This window comes from Petaurus breviceps, unplaced genomic scaffold, assembly GCF_028583685.1.
Source record: "Petaurus breviceps papuanus isolate PSGF00001 unplaced genomic scaffold, PetGlider_PUasm1.0 688, whole genome shotgun sequence".
NCBI classification, from domain to species: Eukaryota; Metazoa; Chordata; class Mammalia; order Diprotodontia; family Petauridae; genus Petaurus; species Petaurus breviceps.
This window is the reverse complement of record NW_027186457.1, coordinates 21,571,530-21,598,441: the sequence shown is the minus strand read 5'-3', so window position 1 is coordinate 21,598,441 and position 26,912 is coordinate 21,571,530. Positions and strand designations below refer to the sequence as shown.

The 26,912-nt window shown below is 38.3% G+C and overlaps 1 protein-coding gene across 4 annotated transcripts in view; it reads right to left on the bottom strand.

Moving 5' to 3' along the window:
- Positions 1-26,912, bottom strand: part of RNF13 (ring finger protein 13) — a 105,895-nt gene that overhangs the window by 17,787 nt on the left and 61,196 nt on the right. For all 4 annotated transcript variants that reach the window (XM_069104733.1, XM_069104732.1, XM_069104734.1 and 1 more), the window contains 2 exons: positions 10,245-10,350; positions 6,510-6,603 (listed from right to left, as the gene is read on the bottom strand). In XM_069104733.1, coding sequence (XP_068960834.1) covers positions 6,510-6,603; positions 10,245-10,350 — 200 coding nt within the window. The remainder of the gene's footprint in view (positions 1-6,509; positions 6,604-10,244; positions 10,351-26,912) is intronic.

Genomic DNA, 26,912 nt, shown 5'->3' with positions numbered 1-26,912 from the left:
CTGGGAGGTAGAGAGGAAAGAGGTGAAAGGAGGAGAAATAAAATTCACAAAGCTGGGGGTGTACAAGTGAAAGTCTATACAAATAATAAAGATGATGGGGAGGTGGGAATGGGAAGCACTTGAACCTCACTCTCATCTGAACTGAGGAAAGGGTGTGTGTGTGTGTGCGCTTGCATAATGTAAGGGTTATGGGATTTAAAGATCTTCCATGCCCCATTGGACTTGCTGACGTAGCAGAAAGGGACAGAGCAAGAGGAAGCGGAAGCCAAGCTAGAGTTCCTGCGGTGGCTAGCAGTGGCGGTGATGGCAGCAGCAGCAGAGGCAGCAGCAGTGGAAGCGCGAACCCCTTTTTGAGCCAGCCAGAATTTCTGCTAAGGTCTCCTGCTGAGGACTGCCAGGGGCTAGAGCTGCTGGGAGTGCGCTTCCTGGACGCTGGGTGGTTGCTGTGAGTGGGGAGAGGAGGACCTTTGCCTGAGGTAGCCTGTTCTGTTTTAAAGGCTTGAGAATGTGGGTGCTTTCTACTTTATCTTCCTGTGCCAATTTCATAACTACTCTGATGGCTTTGACTTTCTGGTTTGGGGACTCAGCCTTTTTGGTATTTTAATAAATGTTCTCTCTTTACCCCCCATATAGCAAGCCTGATATATTTTGTGATTGATAACCACATCAGCATATTTACAATTTCTGTAGGCATTCTGAATATTGCATTGCTGATACACATGTGCATGTGTGTGTGAGCATCCACAGACACACACAGAAAGGCATTTCACTCAGGGAAACAGGAGGGAAACAGGATTGGGTTGGAGATAAAAGAGTCGATAGATTAAAGGAGGGATTAGCTTTAAGCAAATCAATCTCTAACCAGGGAAGTACACAATTATTTATAGCTACTCTTTGTGGTGGTAAAGAACTGGAAACTGAGGGGGTTGCCCATACACTGAGCATGAATGTGATGAATACTACTGTGTTATTAGAATTTATGAAGAGGATGGTTTCAGAGAAGTGGGAAGATTTGTATGAATTGATGCAGAGTAAACTAAGCAGAACTGGGGGAACAATTTACTTAAGACAACTTTTTTTGGGGGGAGAGAAGGCAGGCAATTGGGGTTAAGTGACTTGCCCAAGGTCACATGGCTAGTTTTTTTGTATTAAGTGTCTGAGGCCGGATTTGAACTCAGGTCATCCTGACTCCAGGGCCAGTGCTCTATTCACTGCATCACCTAGCCACCCCAAGACAAACAACTTTTAAAGACTTAGGTCTCTAATCAACACAAGGACCAACTGTGACTCCAGAGTCTCAATAAAACATGCTGTTCACCTCCCAATAGAGAAAAGACAGAACTCGGAGTGTAGACTGAGACATATTTGCCTGACTATACATACTGTAATAGGAGTTTTGTTTTTCTTTCTCAGTGGGGAAAAGAATGGGGTCAGAAGAAAAGGTAAATTTTCATTGATCAAAAAAATTTTTTGATTAAAAACAAACAAAATAAAATTTTACAATAGAAATGGCTGGGACAAAGGTGAAAACCAACAGTCCAGGAGGGTTCTGATTAAGAGGACAGATGAGTAGCAGTGCCAGAGCAGAAAACAGTCAATGTGAAGATGAGGGTGACAAGGTAGTTTTGGGAGGGAGGGCATGAAAAATTGGCAGTGAAACACAAAAAGGTAGCACTTTAGCTGAGTCTTGAAAGGAACTAAAGATTCTAAGAGGCAGGTGAGGAAGGACTATAACCAGGTATAGAAGACAGAAACTGGAAATGGAGCATTACTGTGTGTGAGGGACAGTATGCAGACCAGTATGGTTAGAACTGTGCTCAAGAGATAAGATGTGTGTAAGAAGGTTAGAATGGAAGAAAAACCCAGGCTGGGAAATACTCCAAAAAAAATTGACGAAGAAAAAAAGGTTACTGAAGGATTTTTTTTACATGACAGAATAAAGAGAAGGAAGTTCAGAGAGAATTTCAGACATATTAGATAGCTTTTAAAGTAACATGTTCAATTTTTGAAAGTAGCATCTCATATGATCTTTTTATTGTTGTGAGTGTGTGTGTGTGTGTAAGTAAAACGTTCTTCTTTTATTGGTGTTCAATAAATTCAGCTAAAAAGTAAAATTTTTTGAAATGCAGAATACTTATAGAACAAATAGAAAACTGAATAAAAGAAGATTCAGGAAGGTGACATGCAAGAATTAAAACAAAGTAAATGGGAAGAAAAAATGAAACTAAATTCTGTCTAATTTTATAGGGCCATTGCTTGTCCCTAAAGAAGAAATGAGAAAATGTATTTTCCTTCCTACAATGGAGAGGGGAGGAAGAGAAGCTTATGAGATATAGTATATAGTAATACTATAATATTATATAGTATAGTAGGCTCAGTCAATGTATTGGTTAGTTTTGTGAAACTTTTTTTTCCCTTCTGTAATTCTTTGTAAAAAGGATAGCTGTCTAAGAGTGGAGATATACTTGGAAATGCAGGCAATAGAAAACACAAAAGATGTCAATATTTTTTTAAAAAAAGGAAATAAAGATGATTTTTAAAAATATTTTTAAAATTTTGTACAAGAGAGAATTGTCAAGAATATGCACCAGGGTAGTTATGTTATAGATGAAGAAACAAATTATTATCATGAATGATTTTCACAGACAGAAAATTTTACTTATTTTTTGTACTTCTACATCACAGAGAGGAGGAGGGTATTTATTTGACCAGCTATTCCCAAATGATAAACACAGCCTAGATCTCTTATTAAAATCCACTGCAAGAAGACTGCTTTGCTTGCAACTACTTCCTTCAAGGCATTACCCTCCCTTCTGACCCCTCCCCCACCCATCTCCACCTGTTTCCCTGTCAAGTTGATGTATTTTCTACACCAAAATGCTACGTGTGTGCTGCAAGCATGCGATACTTTTCTTTCAAATAATATTAAAGTCATTTGGTGCCATGTCCCTCCCCACCCAGCATCCCTTCCTCTGTATACTCTTATTTTCATGGACCCCATTAAAGAAATACTAAGTTCTCTCCTTTCTTCCTTCTTTCTATGCTATATGCTTCTTTCTATATTACTCCTCCTCTCCCTCTCTATCCTATTAAAACTTGCAGAACAGAACTAATCCACTCCCAAGTGTCCACTGTTTTTCTTATTTAACTCCCTCAATGCCCTTTGGAGACACTAATAATCTGAAGGGACCTTGTTTCTTATTCCTCCCTATTATATAAAGCACCCAGGGGCTGTCCTGGTCTGAGTATGCAGTGTAGCTCTGGTGAATGTCATACCTGCCCTGGTTGTTACTGCTCCCCAAGGGTCCAGTTATGGGTTTACAAGTAACCTGGGGCATTCTTGGAGGCATTCCATTAGAGCTGCCTTTGGACAGAACCTCACTGGCTACATGTGGCTCTGCCCTTTCTCTGGACACACTAGCAAGTTTATGCGTGTTTGCTGATGTTGGTGCTGATTTTTCTGGTTGCCTCTTTTTCTGGTGACAGTGGGCTGGAAATTTTTTGTACAACTCTGGAGTAGAAGTCACTTCTACTATAGTTTTTGATCATTATTCGATCTGTTCTGCCTCATTTCTCACCTTTTCTGGGACAACTCTTGACTCCTCCATGATGGGCCAGGAAGCTTATTATTAGAAAAACTTCATCATCCTGCAAAATCCTATGAACTGTAGTACTCTACTTCACATTTTCCCTCTGATGGAAGAGTGGAGCCTCCATTTAAGGAGGCAGCCCAGATCAGAACATCTCATTTCTCAGTTAGCTCCAGCCATCTGGGATTTTTGACTTCTCCATTACGTCTGAGTCCAGTGCCTTCATTCACTCCCTCCCTCCTCCAGCACATAGTAAGCAAGTGCTTAATAAATGTTTACTGATTACTGGCAGGTCTAAATTTCAGATTTTCTCTGGAGTAGGTGCAGTGGAGCTGGCCAGCTTTCCTCAGTCTAAAGGTACCATTAGCTTGCAAGTCTAGTAGGCTTCATTCTTGACCCCTCTACAACTCTGACACTAGCAGAAACACTCTCTTCCTGCATTTTCTCTCATCCCTTGGCTTTTATAGCTCTACTTGTACTGATTCTCCTCCCCGTCTGACCACATAATCTCCTTGGTACAATCACCTCAGGGAGAGGTGGTTACACTTTTTTTAAAATAGAATTTTATTTTGATGGTTATACCTTTGATCTTGCCATCACTCACTTTCATAATCTAGAACTCTAAAATACCATTATCTGTTCTTCACTTCCTGTCAGTCTATCTCTTCCCTCTGCCTCACACTTCTCCCTAAACCTATTCTTCATGGTCTTGCCAAGCACACCAATTCTTCCATCTTTCACAGTCAGTATTTTTTCAGGGCATTACCCCTGTGCTTAGGTTACATTCTCTTCCCTCCCAATCTCAACTCCGTAGTTAACCAGTTTAACTCTACCCTACTAAGGAACTCATCATTATTCATGCTTGGCTAAACCTCAGTCCTGGATTATTTCAATCATCAACCCCTCCTGTTTTAATTCACATGCTTCTGAACACAGCTGGAAGAAGTCAATTATCATGGACCTCAAGTGACTGGGTCTTCACTGCAGCAAAGCAACCTTTCTCCTAAAGCCAGTCTCAAATCTTTACAAGTGTTCCAAATTTTCTCTTCTCTAAGTTTTCCATTGCCCTTCTTTTCCCCATCTGTTCCTACCGTACCTCCCAATAATGATTGTATTTCCAAGTGAACACTATAAATACTTAAGCCAAAATAAGTTTGTTCTGTGATCTTGCTGATATGGATGGATGTTCCATTCATCATAGATTGAAAACCTTGTGCCAGAAGATTCTCATCCACATCTTCCTTTAAATTTTCCACAATACATTCCACCAAAATGTCTAGATGGATTTCTCTGGTTCTGTTACTACACTGGCAGATTAGCACCAGGTTGCCCATTTATTGTCACTTATTTTTTTACATAACCTTCCTATCTCTTTTTCTGGCTAATCAAGCCTTTGATACTGTCTTTTATACTATTTTTTCCCTATAAGTCATTATTAGCATAATGAGGGAGAACCTGGTCCTTATACTATATACTGGCTACTACCATTCCATATATGGCCTTGCTAAGTCAGCTTCTCAGAAGGTGGAACAGAGGGCCCTGCCCTGCACTTCAGAGCACACTCAGGTATTCTCTATTTACTACATGAAGAAAAGGCCTTTTACTTGGTTACTAAGCCAGAAATGAGTATTATGCATGTAAAAGTCATGAACAGACAAAATCAACCTCTCTCTTTCCTGGTGGTGATTGAAGTAAGAATCTCAATAAGCCTTGGGGTTAAGGGACAGGTAGCATGAGTGGACTATAATCCCCACCTGGACTGTTTGACAATTGGTCATGAACATATGGATAGTGATTTTGTTTCTTCCAACTCTGCTCAATCTATTTTTCCCTAATATTAGGTGAATGAGTATCACAAAAGCAACAGACCAAGGCTGCAAACTTGTGAACTTGGAGAGAGAGGTTGGGCAAACACCAGGCAGTCCACTGATGGGACTCCCAAGCAAAGATTGCCACAGAACTGGGACACAAAAATTCCCTGCAGGAAAGGGAGTGACAAATCCATCAACTATGCCTGACCTCAAAATGACTGTGTGAGGCAGACACTGGTAGTAGTCATTTCAAGTCTGGATCCCACTTTCCTAGGAACCAAGGTGGCAAAGGGGAAGAGTGTGCCCTAGTTGGGGGAGAAATTTTTGTACTTTGCTATATTTTTTCAATAAATATCCTTCCATCAAAGCAATGAATGCTAATTGCTTATCAGTGATTTTGAAATGTCAACTGAATAAATGATACGGGGGATCTAGTAACTAGCACTGGCAAATGATACTGGGGCAGTAATCACTGGTGATGGATAGTACAAAGAATGTGCTGGATTGGGCTTGGAATGTTAGATGATCTGCTCTGCAGGGGTACCCCTAGAATTCTGAGGAAAGATGTATCTAGGAACCTGATCTACCAATGGAATTGGGGTTGAGAGCATGAGACTAGACTCTATAGGTGTGCATTGTAGTAATACATAACAATCTATGAAATGATCGATATTTCTAAAATAAAACATAATAAAAAGTGTACCAGAATTTTAAAAATAATTACCATAGATAAATAACAGGAGAGGCTGCCCAACAGTGTCATATTCTTCCAAAATTTAGAAAAATGTTATTTCAAATTCATTTTCATCTTTTTGGTTCAGAAAATCCACACTAAAATACTTTAGTCAAAAGGATTTAGCTAGTATGGATCTGAAGTGGAACCTCAGTATGCTATCTGCTACCAAATGGAATCTGGTATAAAACGAGACAACCTTAGACATAGCTCAAAGATATTGGTTAATCAATTATCCACAGGTCCTCATCAAAAGGTCCTATTTTCTAAAAGGAGGCTCCAGAGAAAGGAACCTAAAAGATAGCATTACAGTAAGATTCTAATGTATTTAAACTCTAAAGATGACCATTTGGGAAACAGAAAACATTCACTTGCCTTTCTTGAATTTATGTATAGGGAGTTTCTTAAGTTGATCTTTACGAAGTCGATTCCTTCTAGCTCTATGTCTGTCCTGCACAAATTTTGTGATCTAAAATGGACAAAAAAAGCATGCAAAAGTGTTATATATAAACAGAAAAGGAATTTTTAAATGCAACCTTAATAAATGTCTTTTTATCCATTGATTTTTTTTAGTTTTCTTAATAATGGTTGCAAAGAAAAGTTCAAGTTAATAAGATATGATTAAATTACATTAGTGTTTAGTTTCCCACAGTCTTTGTATTTTGTATTCACTGACGCTGACACATTTAATTTATTAAGAAAGAAGCATTTTAAATATAAGTATCACAAAATACATGCAAATTTGTACAATGTAAAGCTTACTGATTAAGACTAAAATAATGGAGATAAATGAGGGCTTTACAATGGAATTCTACATGCTATGATCCCCTGGGCCATATCTCGGTAAAATGTTCATTCATTTTTTTCAATGATAGCACTATGTTGCTGATCAGTGATTATGCATACTGCTTAACTTGATCTGTACCAATACAATGGCTAACATAAGCATTTCTTTTGTCAAAATCATCACAAAATGCAAAGTATTCATAATGCATTTTCATCAAAAAGCATTTATTAAGCATTTTATGACATGGGAAAGTTTAAGTGGGTATTAACAATTAAACTGGCATATGGTACAAGGGAAAACAAAGAAGAGATTCAAACTATTAAATCAAAGCATGATTGTGATTGCACAGTACATAATTTTGTATTATATATGGGTCAAAGTTTAAGTGCAGGTTATAAACAGGAGAGAAGAAAAGACAATATAATTAAAGATCAGAAAAAGCAACCATGGCATCTACAACTAGCAGGAAAACAGGAAGCAGTCAGCAGTACTCTGAACAGCTCACAAGAATTTCTATTTTAATATGTACAGAATTATACAGAATACAGCTCTATAATTGTCTTAAAAGATTCTTTTTTTTTTTTTCTGGGAAGCACAGCAGATACAACTAATACACCTATCTAGAACTTCAAACTATCTATTCTCTTGAACATGATAAAAAAAAAAGGTGCCAAATTTCTAACTTCTAAAATAAAACTGGGAGGAGATTATAGGGTAAATTATCATGCAATATAAATGTTAGGGGGAACTCTTTAATACTTTGTCTTTATATATTTAGATCTTATATATTGCCTTAAAGAGTTTAAAAAAAAACGAAAAGTTAAAACTTCCAAGTTAATGATTACACACTATATCCAGTACAGTGAAAGGCATTGTGCTGATCTTCAACAAAGCATTCTAAATATTTGCTATATATGTGTTCTATTTATAATTTCCTCCATGGACATGATATAATTATTTACTTAATCCAACTTAAAGTATAATAAATTGAATCTTGTAAAAAAGCTGTTTACATTGGCAAGGGGTATGGTTCTTATCTGTTATGTCTGACAACAGATACTTGAAGGGATAAAAATACAAGCAACTTCAAGGGAAGAAATGTTCTCTTACCCTTGTCTGTACCCTACACTACACCACAGTGCTACAGGTGCTCATTTAGGATTTGCACATTACAGGATTCTTCTATGCCTTTCCCCCCCTTGCTCTTAAAATGTAAACATGTTGCTGATTCATGCTACAGACAATAGTTGGCAATGTTTTGTGATCCAAAAGCAAGTGCCTTCAGCCTATTGTTCTAGTCAAAATTTTACACAGCAGTTAGTGAATACAGTTAAGACAGTGCTGTCAAACTCAAATAGAAATAGATCTGGGCAGGATGCATATTGACCTGGAAAGCCACAAAAATGACATTATCTATGTTACACAGTATTTTTCATTTATTTTGTTAAGCATTTCCCAATCACATTTTAATCTGGTTTGGCCACACTGGGGAGTTTTGCAGGCTTTTTGCACTTCTAGACCATGAGTTTGACACCTCTTATTTAAGGTAAGTAATAATACAGTATCAGATAGAACATACCAAAGTTACTTGCCTCCTGACACTACAATTATTGAAAATACTAAGACACTGGGGGCAGCTTGGTGGCGCAGTGAGTAAAGCGCTGGCCCCGGAGTTGGGAGGACCTGAGTTCAGTTCTGGCCTCAGACACTTAACACCCACACAAAAAAACTAGCCGTGTAACCTTTGGCAAGTTACTTAACCCTAACTGCCCTCCAAAAAGCAAAAAAAAATTTAAATTTAAATAAAAAAAAAAAAGAAAATACTAAGACCCATATTCTATCTCCAGAAGAACAGATGAAAATGGGGTCATAAAATTCAAACAATTAAATAATCCTTAAATAATTCTTAATTATAATATGATGAACACTGATCAAAGTTATACATGTGGATCACACAACATACACAAATAGATATCCTGTTCACAGACTGTTCACTCAAAATAATATCAGGTGAAACTAGCCAAAAAGAAATAATATTTCTTGATTATTGATACTGATATCTTAGTTAATTTATAATTGAACAATACAGAATTAAATAGTGGACTAAATTCTTCTATTACCTTTTCCTTTTTAATAGATATTTTCTTAGAAGACTATGTTGTAGAAAAGAAGGTTAACTATACAATCTTTTCTATGCAAAAATCTACCAAGTGTTCAAAATTCTACTCAGTTCTTAAGGGTATCAGAACCAGTACACCATAACCATAACCTAAGTGGTGTACAAAAGATCAGTTCTCAAGTCTCTATTCACACAGATCCAATGCTCCTGTCTAATTGATTCTCTATCATACTATCTTAACCATCTGTTCAAAACTGTCTCCACTTTCAGCTTTCTATACCAACCCCTCAACAGAGCTGGAACTCATACTTTACTGAGAAAATGAAGGCCATTTGTTATGAGCCTTCTTCCTTTCTATGGATTATTACTATTCTTCCTTTGACATCATTCCCTAATCCTTCCTTTTTTGCTCTGATCTCTGCATATGAAGTGGTCTTTCTCATCAAGACCAACCATGTACCTCTGACATCATCTTCAGGAGAATGACTTCACATTCTCTAAATTCTGCCCCCTTTGGACATTAATTTTTTATTTCTCCCTATCTACTTGGCTCTTGCCTTGATGCCTATCCACAAAGATGACCAGGTCTCTCCTAGCCTTTTAAAAAAACCTCACCTGACATTAACATCCCCCTCACCCCGCCCAAGCTATCAATCTCCAACTCTTCCTTTTCACATCCAAATTAAAAAATTGTTTGCCCTCCCTGGCTCCACTTTCTCTTCTTTAACTTCTCAAACCATTGCCAGAGCATTCCACACTCTTCCTGCATAGTCTCTCCTCTCCAGGTTTTTAGAACACTGCTCTCTGTTGATTCTTATACTACAAGTATGAGTGCTCCGTCAGTCCATCAATCTTGGTGTATATTATATACACCAAGGCTGTGTCTTGGGCCTGCTTTTTCACTACACTCTCATTCAGTAACCTCATCAGCTTGCAGAAGGGGCTCAGCTATACTTTCTACCAAAGAGGTGACTATAATAGGGGATCTATTTATCCAGTCCTCCTTTCTCTCATGTTCCAGTCCTTTTTCACCAACTACTTAGTTGTTGCCTGGTTGATTAATTTAGATTACATTTAAGTATATATTACAGAAACATTTTATGAGATCTATTAGGCATGTTATTCCTATAGGGGAAAAAAATGTATCATGTTGCTTTTTTCCTAATCATTGATCTATATTTTTAAAGTATTTAAAATTACCTACCATGAAGATGACAATCAAGATGAGACATATGCCCACTATGATGAGGAATGGTATTAAGTAGTATTCTAGAGGAAGGCTAAACTCCGGAACCAAAACAATATGGCCTCTGAGGAAAAACACAAAACAACATTTGCAAAACATCAGTATATGTCAAATCACATTTTTTAAATCCCTACTACAGTGGAACAAGTCTCAGGCTCAGGTTCTGCCTCTGACACTTCTCAGCCAGTAGTATACACAAGCAGGACCCTCTATCTCCTTGAAATTCAGTTTCTTCATTTATTAATGTTTTGGACCTCCAATGGAATAACCTATGGAAAGTATTTTAATAAAGTATCAAGTGTTATAAAAATTCATTTTCATGAGAAAATCAAACCAACCAAATGAAAATGTGTACTTCTGGACATAAAAGATTCACTCTCTTCCATTAACTGCCATTAAACTCTTAGTCTCTTACATACTAATACTATATAATACATAGACCTTGGAGGTGTTTCTGAATTCTCAGAATCCTTGTGCCCAAGGACCACAAACTGTGGAAGATTCTTTCAGGGAAGGAAAGGCTTATTATAGCATGAACCTGAGAATCGAATCTTTGAGGAAGGCCTATTACCAGAAGGTTAACTACCATATGATTGATTTTAGAGATTCAATTCATTAATATGTTCTGTGCTGATAGATGGAATAAGAATACCAATGAAAATATGAATCCCTGAAAAACTGAAGTAAAAATGGTATTAATGATACACATATGGCCCTTTTGTGGGTGTGGGTGTGTGTGTGTCTGTGTGTGTGTGTGTGTGTGTGTTAGAAATGAATAGGATTATAGTCATTGAAAAAGGAAATCCCAAATCAGGAATAATCCGTATGATGGTAAGCATATTGCCTATTTACTACTGCTGGCCTTAAAAAAGAAAGAAGTCTATTTCCAGGTCTAGGTGATAGGCAGTCAGACCTTATAGACCCTAGGTAATGACCAAGAAGGCCTCCTCTACAACAGGGATTCTTAGGCTTTTTGTTTCATGAACCCCATTGGTGCACCTTATGATCCCCTTCCCAAAATAAAGCTTTTAAAAGCATAAAGTAGGGGCGGCCAGATGGCACAGTGAGTAAGAGCACCGGCCCCAGAGTCGGGATGACCTGGATCAAATCCAGGCTCAGATTCTCAGCACCACACCCAGAAATAACTGGCTGTGTAACCTTGAGCAAGTTACTTAACCCTAATTGCTTAAAAAAAAAAAAAGCATAAATTAGCAGGGTGGCTAAGTGGTGCAGTGAATAGAGCACTAGCCCTGGAGTCAAGAGGACCTGAGTTCAAATATGGCCTCAGACACTCAACACAAAAACTAGCCGTATGACCTTGGGCAAGTCACTTAACCCCAAATTGCCCTCCAAAAAGCAATCAATCAATCCATAAATAAATAAATAAAAGCATAAAGTATAATACAACAATGTCCAGAACTGAGCTCATTATCTTTCCACCAAAAACCCTCTTCCTAACTTCTCTACCACTGCTGAGGGAGCCATCAAGCTCTCAAAACCTCTAGGTGCCATCCTCACATTCTTTTGTTCCTGTTGTTTTTCAGTCATTCATTCTGTTCAACTATCCATCAGCCCATGGGCCCTACTGTGCATGGGGTTTTCTTGGAAGAGATACTGGAGTGGTTTGACATTTCTTTCTGCAGTGGATTAAGGCAAACAGAGGTTTGGTGACTTGCCCAGGACCACACAGCTAGTTAGTGTCTGAGGCTGGATATGAATTCAGGTCCTCCTGATTCTATCCACTGAGCCATTTAGCTGCCTCGTTCATTCTTTTATCCCTTCCATATCCAATGAGTTGTCAAATCTTGTCATTTCTACCTTTGTAACAACTCTTGTGTAAGCCCCCTTTTTTCCTATAAGACTACCATTCTGGTAGATGCCCTGTTCACCTCATACCTGGATTACTGCAGTCGTTGGCTGTTTGGTCTCTTTTCCTGACATCTTTCCCCGTTCCACATCATTTTCCATTCAGCTGTTGATTTAATCCTCCTAAATCACAGGACTGACCATGCCAAACCCCTATTCAATAAACTTTACCGGCTCCCTATCATGTTCAGGATCAAATATAAAATCCTCCATTTGGCTTTAAGCCTGCCATAACCTGGCCCCTTCTTCCTACCTTTGCAGCCTTCCCCGCTCCCTCTCACATATCCTGCCCCCCGGCATCACTGGTCTCCTTGCTGTTTCTCAAACTTGAAACACCACCTCAGAGTTGTTGCTGGCTGTCTCCCATGTCTGTGAGTCTCTCCCTCCTCATCGCCTCCTGGCTTCCTTCAAGTCTCACCCCAAACTCCATCTTGTGCAAGAAGCCCTCCCTGCTCCTCTTTAGTCTTAGTGCCTTCTCTCTGAAGCAACATACAATTCATCCTGTGTCAGTTCTTTCTGTACACAGTTGTTCGCATGTCATTTCTCACAGTAGACTGTGAACTCCTTGAGAACAAGAGTTGTATTTTTTGCCTTTCTTGGTAACCCAATGCTTATCAGAGTACCGAGCATACAGCAGGTCCTTAATAAACTCTCATCAACTGACTATATGAGATAACAAAGGAAATCAAAGGTTAGGAAACTAAAGATCAAATTTTTTTCTTGTCAAAGTTCACAGGCCCCCTGAAATCTAAGACTCCCAGGTTAAGAACTGTCCTATAGATTTCATTACATTTGAAAAAGAATAGTAAGATATAAAGTAAATGACTTTATAGTAATTACATCATAGAGATGATGTGAGGATCAATGAGGTAAAGTATTTAAAGTGCCTTGCAACTTTAAAATTCCCTGAGTGTCATTGTTATTACCTACTGTTGAAATTGGTTGGGAGGAGAGTGAGGATTCCTTAATCTATTTTAACACATAATTAATATTTCTTGCCTATACCAATAGCTACTTAAAGATATGTAATCAATCAATCATCAATAAGCATTTAAGTGCATACTATATATACCACTCACTGTGCTAGGTGATGGAGATATAAATAAAAAACAATTCCTATTCATAAGGAACTTACAGTATATGAAGGAAAACAATATGTAAATATATTAACTATATACAGGAAAAAAACCAACAAATTCACAACTTTGTAACTACTTTTTACTAAGAGAGGGACTAGCAGTTTGGGGAGTGTAAGAGATGGGGTGATCAAGAAAGGTTCTGTGGAAAATATGCAGTGCTTCAGTTGTGTCTTGGAGAGCAGACTAGACAGAGCAAACAGGAACCACAAAGGAAGATCAGTGGGCCAAGCAGGAAGAATAGAAAGTCAGTTTGTCTGGACCACAATGTATAGGAATGAGGATGGAAAGATAGGTTGAGGCCAGGATGTAACAGGCATTAAAAGCCAAACACAGATGTTTATATTTCATCCTAGAGGAAATAGGAGTTTTACTGAGTAAGAGAATGATATAGTCAGAGCTGCATTTTAAAGAAAATCACTTTGATGGATTGGAGAAGAAAAACACTTGAGACAGGGAGACCAATTAGAAAACTATTGTAATAGTCCAAGTAATAAGGAAAGAGGACCTGAATTAGGGTGATGTTGGTGAGGTGGAGAGATGTGGACAAGTGGGGTGAAAGAGAAGTCAAGGATAATATCGAAGTATCAGACCTAGGCAACGAGAAGAATAGTGATAATCCTGATAGAAACAGAAATTTGGGAAAGGGGTAGTTTTGGGTATTAACGATAATAAAGTTCCATTTTAGACATGATAACTTTGAGATACCTATAAAACAACTATTTCAAAATCAATCAACAGGTACTTTATTAAGAGCCTACCATGTGCTGGCCTCCATGCTAGGCACTGGGGACACAAATATAATTAAAGAAATAATCCTTACCTGTATGGAGCTTCTATTTCAACAGAGACAACAAGGATACATACAGGGATGTATAAAGAATAAATATAAATGCAAAATAATTAAATACAAAGCTCTTTGAGAGAAAGGGCACTAGCAGTTAGGGAGATCAGAGAAGGAGGTGGTTTCTAAGATGCATCTTGAAGGAAACAAAAGAGTTTATATATGATTCTAAAAGCAACAGGAAACCACCAGGGCTTACTGAGCAGGAGAGACATGGTCAGATCTGTGCTTAAGGAAAATCATTTTGACAGTAGTATGGAAGTAGACAGAGATTTAAGGCAGGAAGTCAAATTACGAGTCTGTTGTAATAATCTAGGTGAGAGGTGATAAGGGCCTTTAACTAAGGAGTCATATTCAAAAGATGTGTAAACAGAAATAACAAAATTTAATAACTGAATTGTTACATGGAATAATGGAGGAACTGAAGATAATGACAAGATTATCAAAGTGAGAGACTGGAAAAATCATAGTGCTTTCAAAAAAAGCAAAGAAGTCCAGGAGAATGGAGGCCAGGGGGAGGGGAGAAAGATGAGTTCTGATTTGGACATGTTGAGGCCTCTAGGAAAACCAGTTTGAAATATACAACAGGCAGTTGTTAACACTAGACTGAAGTTCAGGAAAAAGACTAAAGCTGGATATATAGATCTGGAAGTTATCAGTGTAAAGGTGAAAGTTAAATCCAAGGTGGTTGATGGAGTCAATGAGAAGACAGAGAAAGTTTGAGGAGAGAAATAATACAGCAAGTATTGAGTCAGACAGAAAATCTAGGAGAAGTATCCTAAAAATCTACAGATAAGAGAATAGTCAACATTATCAAATACAGCAAAGAAAACAAGATGAATAAAGACTAAATATATATACATATACACACATATGTGTGCATATATGTATATTATGTATGTATGCATGCATGTATGTATATCAACAGATTTGGCGAATAAGACACTGAATACTTTTAAACGAAAAAAAAAATAGAAGGATTAGTTGAGATGGGAAAGTACTGGGCCAGGGTGGGGAGCCAGTTTTCCCCCACATAGGCTAATTTGTCTTTTCAAGTTAATATGGTTTCTCCTTAGAAAGCTATTTGATTTGGAGCATAGGGTGACATCAAGATGATTATTAATTTTAAGTATTTATTCTTCATATTTATTCATAATATTCTTCATATTTAAAATGACATTCCTTGCCTATTCTGCCAAACTCTACCAAAAACTGCAGTATGCACACAACTCCATGGAATATTACCTAATTTAAGTCTTGTCCCAAAAATGGCAAAAAGAGGAATAGATTTTTTAAATATGTATTTTTTAACAATATTTTCTGAATTTGTACTTGTTTCACAATAGATCTGTAGTCACCTGCCTCAGAGGATTACTATGAGGATCAAATAAGATAATAATATAGATACTTTATCTTAAAGTGCTATATATATGGTTTGCTAGCCAGACTCCTCATCTTCATTCTAGTCACCCTTGCTTAACATTTGTTCTGTTAAAAATATCAGGCACGTAGAAATAACTAGCATTATTTCTACAATAACCAAGGCTATTTTTATTGGATTTTTTTCATATGGTTTCAATCTAATTTGATTAATAATTTTATCTTTAGTCAGTATAAAAAACCCATGCCACTGTTTAGAAGTAAACTATTTTTAGCCATCAAATGTAGTTTTGTACTATCTCAGTTTCCTTATCTATAGAATACAATTTTTAACCTATAAATATGCTAGAGTAACCTGATACTGAGAATTCCAAGTCACACACAGATTTTTCCATTCTTCAAGGCTAGCTCATATCACGCTTAAGACTCAGAAAACCATGCCAGAAAGTCACAGTAACAAGAAAAATATTCCAGGGGTAAAGAGTGTATGCTGCTCCAACTCTTTTTAAAATTTATTTTAGTTTTCAACATTCATTTCCACAAGATTTTGAGTTCCAAATTTTCTCCCCATCTCTCTCCTATCCCCTACCCAAAGATGACAAGCATTCTGATTATCCCTTCCCCCAGTCTGTCCTCTCTTATACCCCCCCCCCCCATTTCTCCCCTTTCCCCTTACTTTCCTATAGGGCAAGATGGATTTCTCTACCCACTGCCTGTATATCTTATTTCCCAGATGCATGTAGAAACAATTTTTTAACATTTGTTTTTAAAACTCTGAGTTCCAGATTCTCTCCCTTCTTTCCTCCTCACCCACCCCCAATGAGAAGACAAGCAATTTAATATAGGTTATACATGTGTAGTTATGCAAAACATTGCCATAGAAGTCATACTGTGAAAGACTAATTATAATTCCCTCCATCCTATCCTACCACCCATTTATTCTATTTTCTCCTTTGATCCTGTCCCTTTTCAAAAGTGTTTGCTTCTGAGTATCCCCTCCCTCAATCTGCCGTCCCTTCTATCATCTTCCCCTCTTATACCCTTCCCCCCTACTTTCCTATAGGGTAAGATATCCAAATGAGTGTGTATGTTATTCCCTCCTTAAACAAAACTCAATAACAGTAAGGTTGACCCATTCCCTTTCACCTTCCTGCTCTTCCCCTCCATTATAACAGTTTTCTCTTGCCTCTTTTATGAGATAATTTGCCCTATTCTATCTCTCCTTTTCTCCTTCTCTCATTATATTCCTCTCACCTCTGAATTTAATTTTTTAGATATCATCCCTTCATATTCAATTCATCCTGTGCCCTCTGTTCATGTATACATGTACACATATATACACACACTCACATATGTATTTATACACCCATGCAACCTCCTATACACACATATATGCATGTATACAGATATACATATACATACATACATATATGTATATTCCCTTTAACTCTCCTCATACTTAGAAAAGTCTCATGAATTACAATTATTGTTTTTCCATGTCGGATGTATAATAGTTCAACTTTAATAAGTTCTTTATCATTTCTTTTTCCTGTTTACTTTCTCATGCTTCTCTTACTTCTTATATTTGAAAGCCAAATTTTCTGTACAGCTCTGGTTTTTTCATCAAGAATGCTTGAAAGTCCTCTTTTTCACTGAATGACCATATTTTTCCCTGAAGCATTATACTCAGTTTTGCTGAGTAGGTGATTCTTGGTTTTAATCCTAGCTCCTTTGACCTCTGGAATATCATATTCCAAGCCCTTCGATCCCTTAATGTTGAAGCTTCTAGATCTTGTGTTATCCTGATTGTGTTTCCATTATACTCAAATTGTTTCTTCCTGACTGCTTATAATATTTTCTCCTTGACCTGGGAACTCTGGAATTTGGCTATAATATTCCTAGGAGTTTTCTTTTGGGGATCTTTTTCAAGAGGCAATTGGTGGATTTTTTCCATTTCTATTTTACCCTATGGTTCCAGAATATCAGGGCAGCTGTCTTTGATCATTTTTTTTCTGCTTTTTGGAGGGCAATTGGGGTTAAGTGACTTGCCCAAAGTCACATGGTTAGAAAGCGTGTCAAGCATGTGAAGCCAAATTTGAACTGAGGTCGTCCTGACTCCAGGGCCATATTCACTGCGCCACCTAGTCGCTCCTCCTTGATAATTTCTTGAAAGATGATGTCTAGGTTCTTTTTTTGATCATGACTTTCATGTAGTTCAATAATTTTAAAATTATGTGTCCTGGATCTATTTTCCAAGTATGTTGTTTTTTCCAATGAGATATTTTACATTGTCTTCTACTTTTTCATTCTTTTGGATCTGTTTTATAATATCTTGATTTCTCATAAAGTCATTAGCTTCCATTTACTCCATTCTAATTCTGAAGGAATAATTTTCTTCAATGAGCTTCTGGACTTCCTTTCCCATTTGGTCAATTATGCTTTTTAAGGCATTTTTCCCCTCACTGGCTTTTTGGACTCCTTTGCCATTTGAGTTAGTCTAATTTTTAAGGTGTTACTTTCTTCATTGTTTTCTGGGGTCTCCCTTGGCAAGCTGTTGACTCATTTTTTATGATTTTTTTTTTAAAGCAATTGGGGTTAAGTAACTTGCTCAAGGTTACACGGCCAGTTATTTCTGGGTGTGGTGCTAAGTATCTGAGCCTGGATTTGATCCCCAGGTCATCCCGACACTGGGGCCAGTGCTCTTACTTGCTGTGCTACCTGGCCGCCCCATTTTTATGATTTTCTTACAACACTCATTTCTCTTCCCAATTTTTTCTCTATTTCTCTTACTTGATTTTCAAAATCCTTCTTGAGCTCTTCCATGGCCTGAGACCAATTCATATTTTTCTTGGAGACTTCTGATGCAGGGGTTTTTACTTTGTTGCCTTCTTCTGGTTCTATGTTTTGATCTTCTTTGTGACCAAAAGAATGATTCTATAGTATGATTTCTCTTCATCTGTTCGCTCATTTTGCCGGCCAAATACTTGACTTTTGAGCTCTTTGCCACAGTAGAACTCTGCTTCCAGAGTGGAGAGGTATGTCCCAAATTTCTGGGGTTTTGCGCAACTATTTTCAGAGCTACTTTTAGGCACCTGCCTCGCAACTGTGCAGAGGATTCCCTCTGTACAGCCACCACAAGCTTTACCACCCCAGCACTCCTCCTCCTCCCAGGACTGCCATCCAAGACTGTGACCAAACAGGACAAAGCAATATAATCCTGCCTCAGCACCAACAAAGAGATTCCTGAAATTGCCCTCCAATCAGCCACTTGCTCCCCCCACCATCTGTGGGCCCGGATCTCCTGAAGCAGCCACCGTGCTACCACTGCTGCCACCGTCTCTACCATCCTGGGGGCAGGGGCCAGACTGCGCTCTTTTCTAACCCAGTTTCAACAGAGTTTAACTACTCACCTTTTACTTTCTCTTTGGCGTTTATGGGTTGAGAAGTCTGGGAACCACCACAACTGCCAGTAACAGTCCCCTGGGGTCTGCTCCAGTCTGTGCCAGCACAACCCATGTGGGACTGCATTCCACTCTCAGCCTAGTGCAACAGACCCTTCCTTGTGGCTTGCCAGGCAGATTTCAGATGGAGATGTATTTCACTCTGTCATTTTGTGGGTTCTGTAGCACTAAAATTTGTTTACAGTCATTTTTTACAGATATTGTAGGTGGTTGGGGTGCAAGCTCAAGCAAGTTCCTGCTTTTACTCCATGATCTTGGCTCCTCCCCTGCTGTTACAATTTTTAAAAAGATGAAATGCGGTATAGTACTATCATTCTAACTTGATAGCCCAGACATATTATATTGTATGAAAGAGTAAGGTTGGGAGGCTGCTTTTCTTTCAGATCTGATCAAGGGAAGTCAATCAGATTGTCATATAAGTACATTTATTTAAAAGAATAAGTAATTTGGCATGGAAGTCTTTATTAATATAAAAAAGCAGCATCAAAACCAAACTACTCCCCTAAATAATCTCCTGCTATAACAAGAGGAAGATGGAGACCAAGTCTCTGAAAATAAGATGTCTATGCACTGTGTTTCACATTCTTTGATAAAATGGACAAGAGGAAACAAAATTAAAAGCAATGAAACATCTCTACCACTCAGCCAAAGTATTTGTAAGCTGGCTGGGTGAAGAGACTGGAAATAATGCCTTGTGATCTCTTCACTTTGGTTTTAACCATGCTATTAGTTAATGAGCTGGTACTATTATAGAAAGTTAACAAATTCTACATGAGTTCAGATCAGGCATAATGTTCAATACTTCTAGTGATTTGAGGGTGAGATCAGAAACACTCTAGCACCTCCTACTGGATGTTCACTGCTATAAAGCCAGAAGGGTACAGAAAGAAAAATGAGCCAGAGGGTTTCCCTACACACCAAATACTGAGTAAACAACAGGAAGGGGAAGGACGTGAAAACAGTTTCTTTTGGAGAGTTTCTTGTTTTAAGTCTTCAGGTCTAATCTGGTACAATTTCTTCCAAACAACTATCAAGGCTCCACAGTCCATCCTTAGGACTTTGAAAAACATTTCTCAAAAGCTACCACTAGACTTTCATTTGCTTTCTACTTAATTCTTCTTTGGGCATAAATAGAAGATGACTTAAGATCCATATCAGAGGGTCAATTTAATAATTATGACTATAGCTACATTTACTAAGGCATCCTGTACAACGTTAATGTCTGCTTCATGCATACATATCGAAGATATCTTAAGCTAAGAGTCCAGATACATGCTAAGATCAGAGCAGGAACTAGCAGAGGCCATAAAGAGCCACAGCCCAGGTGCTGACGTGAGTGTGGAATGTTTCCTTCTAGACTGGCTCCACTGTGTTAACCAGCCCTGGGTGACTACCACTCCAAAGTCCTACGCCTTTATGCTTATCTCCTGAAGTGGGCCTTCTAACGTGTGCCTTGCCTGGGGATCCATGTCACAGCGGGATGCCTGGGATCACTGTGGGACTAGAAAGAGGAGAATCAGGAGGGGAGCAACCACCATATCCCCAAAAATATTTAACTCAGATGGCTAGAAGCAAAGTGTTTCACAAGCTACAAAGTGCTACATAAAAAGTTAGTTTGGTGTTTTGTGTCTTCAGCTGGGACCTAAAGTTATACATTAATTATAGGGAAAAGCATAGACAGAAAAATATTTACAGCAATTGTGTTAAAAGGGCTACCCAATTTCATGCCTAAATACAAAACTGGATCGGTGATCTCATCAATGTACCTACTGCCTCCAACAGTGCCAAATAAAATTCATTCATGCCTGCCCATTCTGTAAAAATGTTATCCATGTCTCCGCTTAAGTGTGCCCCAAGGGGTCTACCTAATGTCCTATCCTAGGGGCCTCCCTCACTTTCTTTCAACATTATAAGGATATAAATGTATCATTCATTATCCCTTGTTCCTACTAATATAGCCAGCCACTATTTTTTTTCTTTTTCTTTTTAAAAATGCTATCCTTTACATAGCTTCCCCTTCATAATTCTTTTCTTCTAATGTGTTGCAGCTTTTACAAATTCAGCATGAAATTCTCTACTGGATGATCTTCAATTAAAATTTTTCAGAAACTGTAGTCTCCATAACTCCTGACCATACAACAACACTGAAAGAATGTTCTATTAAAAACATTAGCCACAGGGGCTGTGAGAAAAAAGCAGACTAACACACTGTGGCACTGTGAATTGGCCCAGGCACTGTAAGAAAGCAACTTGGAACTAAGACCAAGAAGTCATTAACTGTCCCCTGACCCAGAGATAACATTCAAAGGCCTATACACCAAGGCTTATCTATGTGTATGTTTCTGTCTGCCTGTCTCTTCCCCCCCCCCCCCCCCCCCCCCCGCCACCTCCCCATACCACCTTAAAGAAAAAAGAACGGGCCAGAAAGGAGTCCAGACAAATAGGACAATTTTGAAAACAACTAGTTGATCTTATTATATACTTAAAAGAAAAGCAAGCAGGTACATAAAAGAGAACTACTGTTATGTGAGCAATCTTCTTTCTCTGTTTTTCTATATATGTAAATGTTCCTTCTATTTGGTGTCTGGTAATCTTAAAAGAACTTTATAAATTCTTAAAAGCAATCCAGCACCCTCTCCTCTTCTTCATTCTGGGTCTAACTCATTGTTCACTGGCAGTCTCTGTTCAAAATTTTATCCATTCATCTACCTAATTATCTGAATGACCTCACAGGTTTTCCAAAGACCCTCAGACTAACCAACAGGCATTCTTTATTCCCTTCATTTTTTTTTTCTCTGTAGATAAGTTGGGTAAAACTGTTTTCAATGATTATGGATCTCAGCAAATAGGTAAAACTCTTTTGAGTGATTATGGATCTCACTTAGGAGGCTCTGCAATGTTCAAAGGCTTGAAACAATTAGCACAATGCTATTCCCCAAACAGAAGCATGTGGAGGGACTTTACCATCTATATGAAATACCTCCTTGACTAGCATTCTGCACTAGATCTCCTCCATGATAAATAGTAAATGAATGAATGAACAATGGAAAGAAAATACTTTTTAACTGAAAAATAAAATAAAATCATGCTAGCCCCAAACTGATGTCCTTGTCAGGTACTTAAAACAGGCTGCATTGTCCCTTTTGTTATTTTTGTGCTGTCATCTTTCCTTCTGCATTTTAAGGAGGAGCAGGGCCCTGTACATAAGAGATGATCCATTAAAAATAACTCTTGGACGAATGATCATGTATTGTGCAAGCAGGTTTTCTTCATTGTGAAGAATCTTAAAGAATACCATTCTGCTACTAACAGGAGATAAACTAATGTTGACAAAGAAGTGACTAATTAATACTAATCACCAATTGTTACAGAATGTAGAATGGAACTCATGACTCTTGGCTTGAATGCTTGCACAAATGACCATTAAACATTCTCAGGAATGGGAATGGGTATAATTTTAGTTTGAGAGTTCATCCATATCTCCTTTGATCTAACTTGGTGTTATCTTCCTCCATTTTTTCCTACTGAAACATGATTAAATTTGTGCTCAAAACACAGGCACTAGAACAGAAAAGTATGCCTATGTAAATGCATAATTGGACAGGCTATATTTGTTAGGCTTAGTAATTATTTCAATACTTCAATGATATGTCATTTTGTTGATAAAGGTAGACCTTCCACTGACTGACTGCAACCTCTCTCCAACACCCAAGGTAAAGGAATGAATGAAAAAGCAGACCATATACTTAGGACTTTCAAGGCAATGTGCTAAGTACTAGAAACACAAGTAGGAAAGCCAGACAATCCCTACTCTTTTTTTTTTTTTAAGCAATTGGGGTTAAGTAACTTGCTCAAGGTTACACGGCCAGTTATTTCTGGGTGTGGTGCTAAGTATCTGAGCCGGGATTCTACAATCCCTACTCTTAAAAGAGCTCACATTCCAATAAGGAGAGATAATACTTATAGAGAAGGCTTCAGCTGCAAATCAGATGGAAGGAAGAAGGTTCTTTGGGTTAAGCTGCAAAGTAGATGGTAACACATCTTCTTTAACATTATTTTCACAGATAAAAACCCTATTCATTTCTGATATTGAACAATTTGAGAGTACCAAAAACATTGGTAGCAAGAATTTTTTTTTTTCCCTAGGTATTCTGGAGCTACAACTGCTGAGGAAGTAGGGGCTGCAGCAACCGCTGGTCAAGGCAGCTGGTAGAGATATCAGGTCACCTCTCCACAAGTGCTGGATAAGTGATGAGGTACTTCAATTATCTAAATTATTTGCTAATGTTCTTTATCTGTCTAAAGCGAAGCAACTAGCATTTTTTTTTTACTTATTTTAATGATTATGTCACCTTTTAAAAGAAGAGGGAACTAATGAGAAAGCGGTCTTTGAGTTACTTTGGCCAAATATCTCATCACTTTTTGGTGAACCTGGTAATGAGTGTCTTTGCAGCTGGTCCTTGAACAACAGACAGATTAACCATCTTTCAGTCACCGTAGTTAAGGCCTACACCAGTTCCTTCAAGGTGATTCTGAGTTCTCTGATATTTCTCAGCTATCAAACCAGAAGTGCTTCTAGCAAGAGTCTGGTGGTGACTAGAAGGAATATCTAAATAAAAATTCTAGAATTCCTAGCTAAACAGGTCCTCTGGAATTCATCAGGCTTACTCTCCTGCCTCACAGTAGGACTCAATTTAAATTTTACCATTAAGAAAGGCATTTCTCCTTACTTTAAAGATCAAGACTCCAGTGTCCCTTAGCAAACTATCCCTATTCCAAACCAACAAATTTAGTTCACAAGGCAATATGCCATACAGCTATAAAGGTGGAAGAAAAGGAGGGTGTAATTCTGTGTCTTTGACTGAAGGAAAGTCTGAGGTGAAAGGAATTATGGGACTGAGAAGAGAAAGAGAATGTAGGAATGAGGGAAGAAATAATAGTAAAATCTACCAACCAATAAATCAAGAGCATTTGTTAATAGCCTGCTCCTTGTTGTCATCATCTATGGACCTCCAGTTCACACTTTTACTTCCCAAATACATCCAGTGCTTAACTTATAATCTTTTTCTCTAATCCAGCCCTTGTTCCCTTAAAACACTGTGATCTCCCAGGCCTTTAATCATCTTTAACACTCATGACCTCTTTCATTAACCTTTCTCAATCATGCATGGTACTGATAACAAATTAGAACCTCACCTTGTTTTCTGAAGTTCAAATAAATGTGTCATAGGTACCTGAATTCCTACTAATGTCTCTAGTTAAAAATCACAGAAAATCCCTTAACAAAAAATACAACCAAAGAAGTAACTTTATTCAATGACTCTCTGATTATTAATGAGAGGCATTTGTTACTATTACGGAAGATGTTATGCATAAGGTCCAAATGGAAAGAGATTCCCAACAGATACTAAGATCTTCCAGATACTCCTATGTGCAGGAGCAAACTGCTGTTGTTATGCCAACTGCGTGAAGCCCTACAACACTAAAGGGTCTTTTCAAAGGAGCCTAAAACTATTCTAAATAGATCAGTATAACAATTTATAGAGGAAAACCTAAAAGGATGGAAAATGCCTACTATCTAAGCTGAGGCATGTGGCTGGATGGCCAGTCCATTGAGTCGACACTATCAATAGATAAATCTAGGTTAGACAATGAGTTGGTCACAGAAATGAGTAAGAGGAAGAGAACTGACTGAATTGCATTTGGAAACTGTGCACTGTTTTAATGATCACAAGTTTCTCCCTAGTACAAAGACTCTAAAAAAAACCCACAAATGATCTCCCATTAGGGCTGTATGGTGGTGAATCTTAAAAACCACATTGTATAAAGAAACAAAGTTGCATGTGAATACATAGTAAGCACAAGAAGGCTATAGCACATGTTCAGTAATGACCAATGTGTGAAAAATAGTATCCAGGAAATATGAAATATGACCTAAAAGGAGTGTGTGGGGAGGGCAGGTCACATGGTGACAGATAGTGATAACCAAGGGACAGACATCCCAAGTACTCCACTACTATTACCCCTAAAATATACCAAGACTTAGAGGAACACCACAGGAAAGCTGGGCAGATCCTCTGCGAAAGCTCTATGGAGGAACTGCCATGGATGAGAAGTAATGCACAAGTTACATTCTGCAATGATGGAAGTAATGCCTACGGATGTGACTACAGCTCCACTGAAAAACTAACAAAGATTAGTGAATGGCCTTTGAGTAACGTAGTGAAGTGTTACAAGAGCAGTGCAAAAATCTACCGTACAATGAGAAGAATCAGGCTATATTTCTGAACTTCTCTGAATGATGGCATCTGACCCCTCCCCCAATGTAAACATTGAGCCACTGTCCTATCCCTTGTTACCACACAAATATCCCACTCTAAAGCAGTACCCTTTGGAATGCCTGCTCTATGGGTAACAGACTTGTTTTCATCTTAAACCTTTTCCTTTCCTGTTCTTCCCATCTTCTTGAACTCACTGAAAGCCAGCTCCCTCCTGACAATATGGCTCCCTTCTGCCTTTAATTCATACTATACCTTCCCCACCCCCACTTCACTGGTTGAGGTTAGAAAGGTGCAATATTCCTTGCTCGCCAGTGCCACTTCCTCTCCCTTGATTTCCATCACTCAGTAAGTTTCTCTGCGATACATTCAATCCATATTTATCACCCAATCGAGATTCTGGTAGCTGTTAACAACTGAGCTCCATGACGTCACTCTATTAGTGACGATTTTAGTCTCTCCTCTAACTTCTATCCTTACTCTAGGGACTTAATCATACATAATGACACATTCTCAAATGTATTATATGTACCCTTACCTCCAAATTCCTCAACTTACTCATTTCCCCTCTATACTACCACAGCTACTGAGAGACAATCATATCCCTTGATCTTGCCATCTCACACAAATGTACCACTTCTACCTTCATGAACTCTGAAATTCCCTTGTATGCTCACAATCTGTCGTTATTCAACTCCTCACTCTGCCTTGCAACCTCCCCTCCCTCCATTCTTTGGTCTTAACATAATCTACAGTCCCTCCATCCCTCACTTCTTAGCCAGGCCACAATCTTGGCACTACCTACACTCCTTTCCTTTCCCTAGCTTGATTCTTAGGTGAGCCAGTTCAACTGTACACCATCCTCTTCTTTTAAATCCCTTTCCCTTTATCCTAGCAGAGGCTCCGCCAAGCCTCAGCCTTGTATTTCTCCCACCACCTGCTATCTTCCTCCTACTCACATGCTACTTAACAAAGATAGAGAAAATTACAAAACCGTGCTTACTGGGTCTACTAAAGACAGCTAGGTGAAACAGTGGATAAAGCCTGGAGTTAGGAAGATCTGAGTCCAAATCCAGCTTCAATGTACTAGCTATGTGGCCCTGGATAAGTTATTTAACTTCTGTTGGTCCTGACTGTACAATGGAGATAAACAGTATCTACCCTCCAAGAGTTCTTTTGGGGATCAAATAAGATAATATTTGTAAAAGCATTTAGTACAGATCCTGGGACATTTTAGGTGCTTAATAAATGCTTATTCCAGCCAGCCAGCCACTAAAAATCTCAAATGGGTCCTCTGGTGCAAGACAATCCTTTTATGCCTCTCTAATTGATTCACTATCCTGCTCACCACTGAGACTTTCCAAAACTTTTTAATCCTTCTTCAAACCTCTCGTGGTTCCATCTCCACTCACTCTCCTAGCTGAGAAATGCTGCATGTTTCACTGAAAAAAAGCTAGGTGATTTGCAGAGCTCCCTCTTTCTGCCTAACCCTACCCTTATTTCATATCACTCATAGGCTCTCTACCACTTCTCTTTGTCAAGTCTAAGTCCCCTACATGTACAAATGATCTCATTGCATCCCATCTTCTCCAGAAGACTGCCCCTATCATTAATCATCAATCTCTCCCTATTTATCATATTACTCCTATAAATATGCTCAC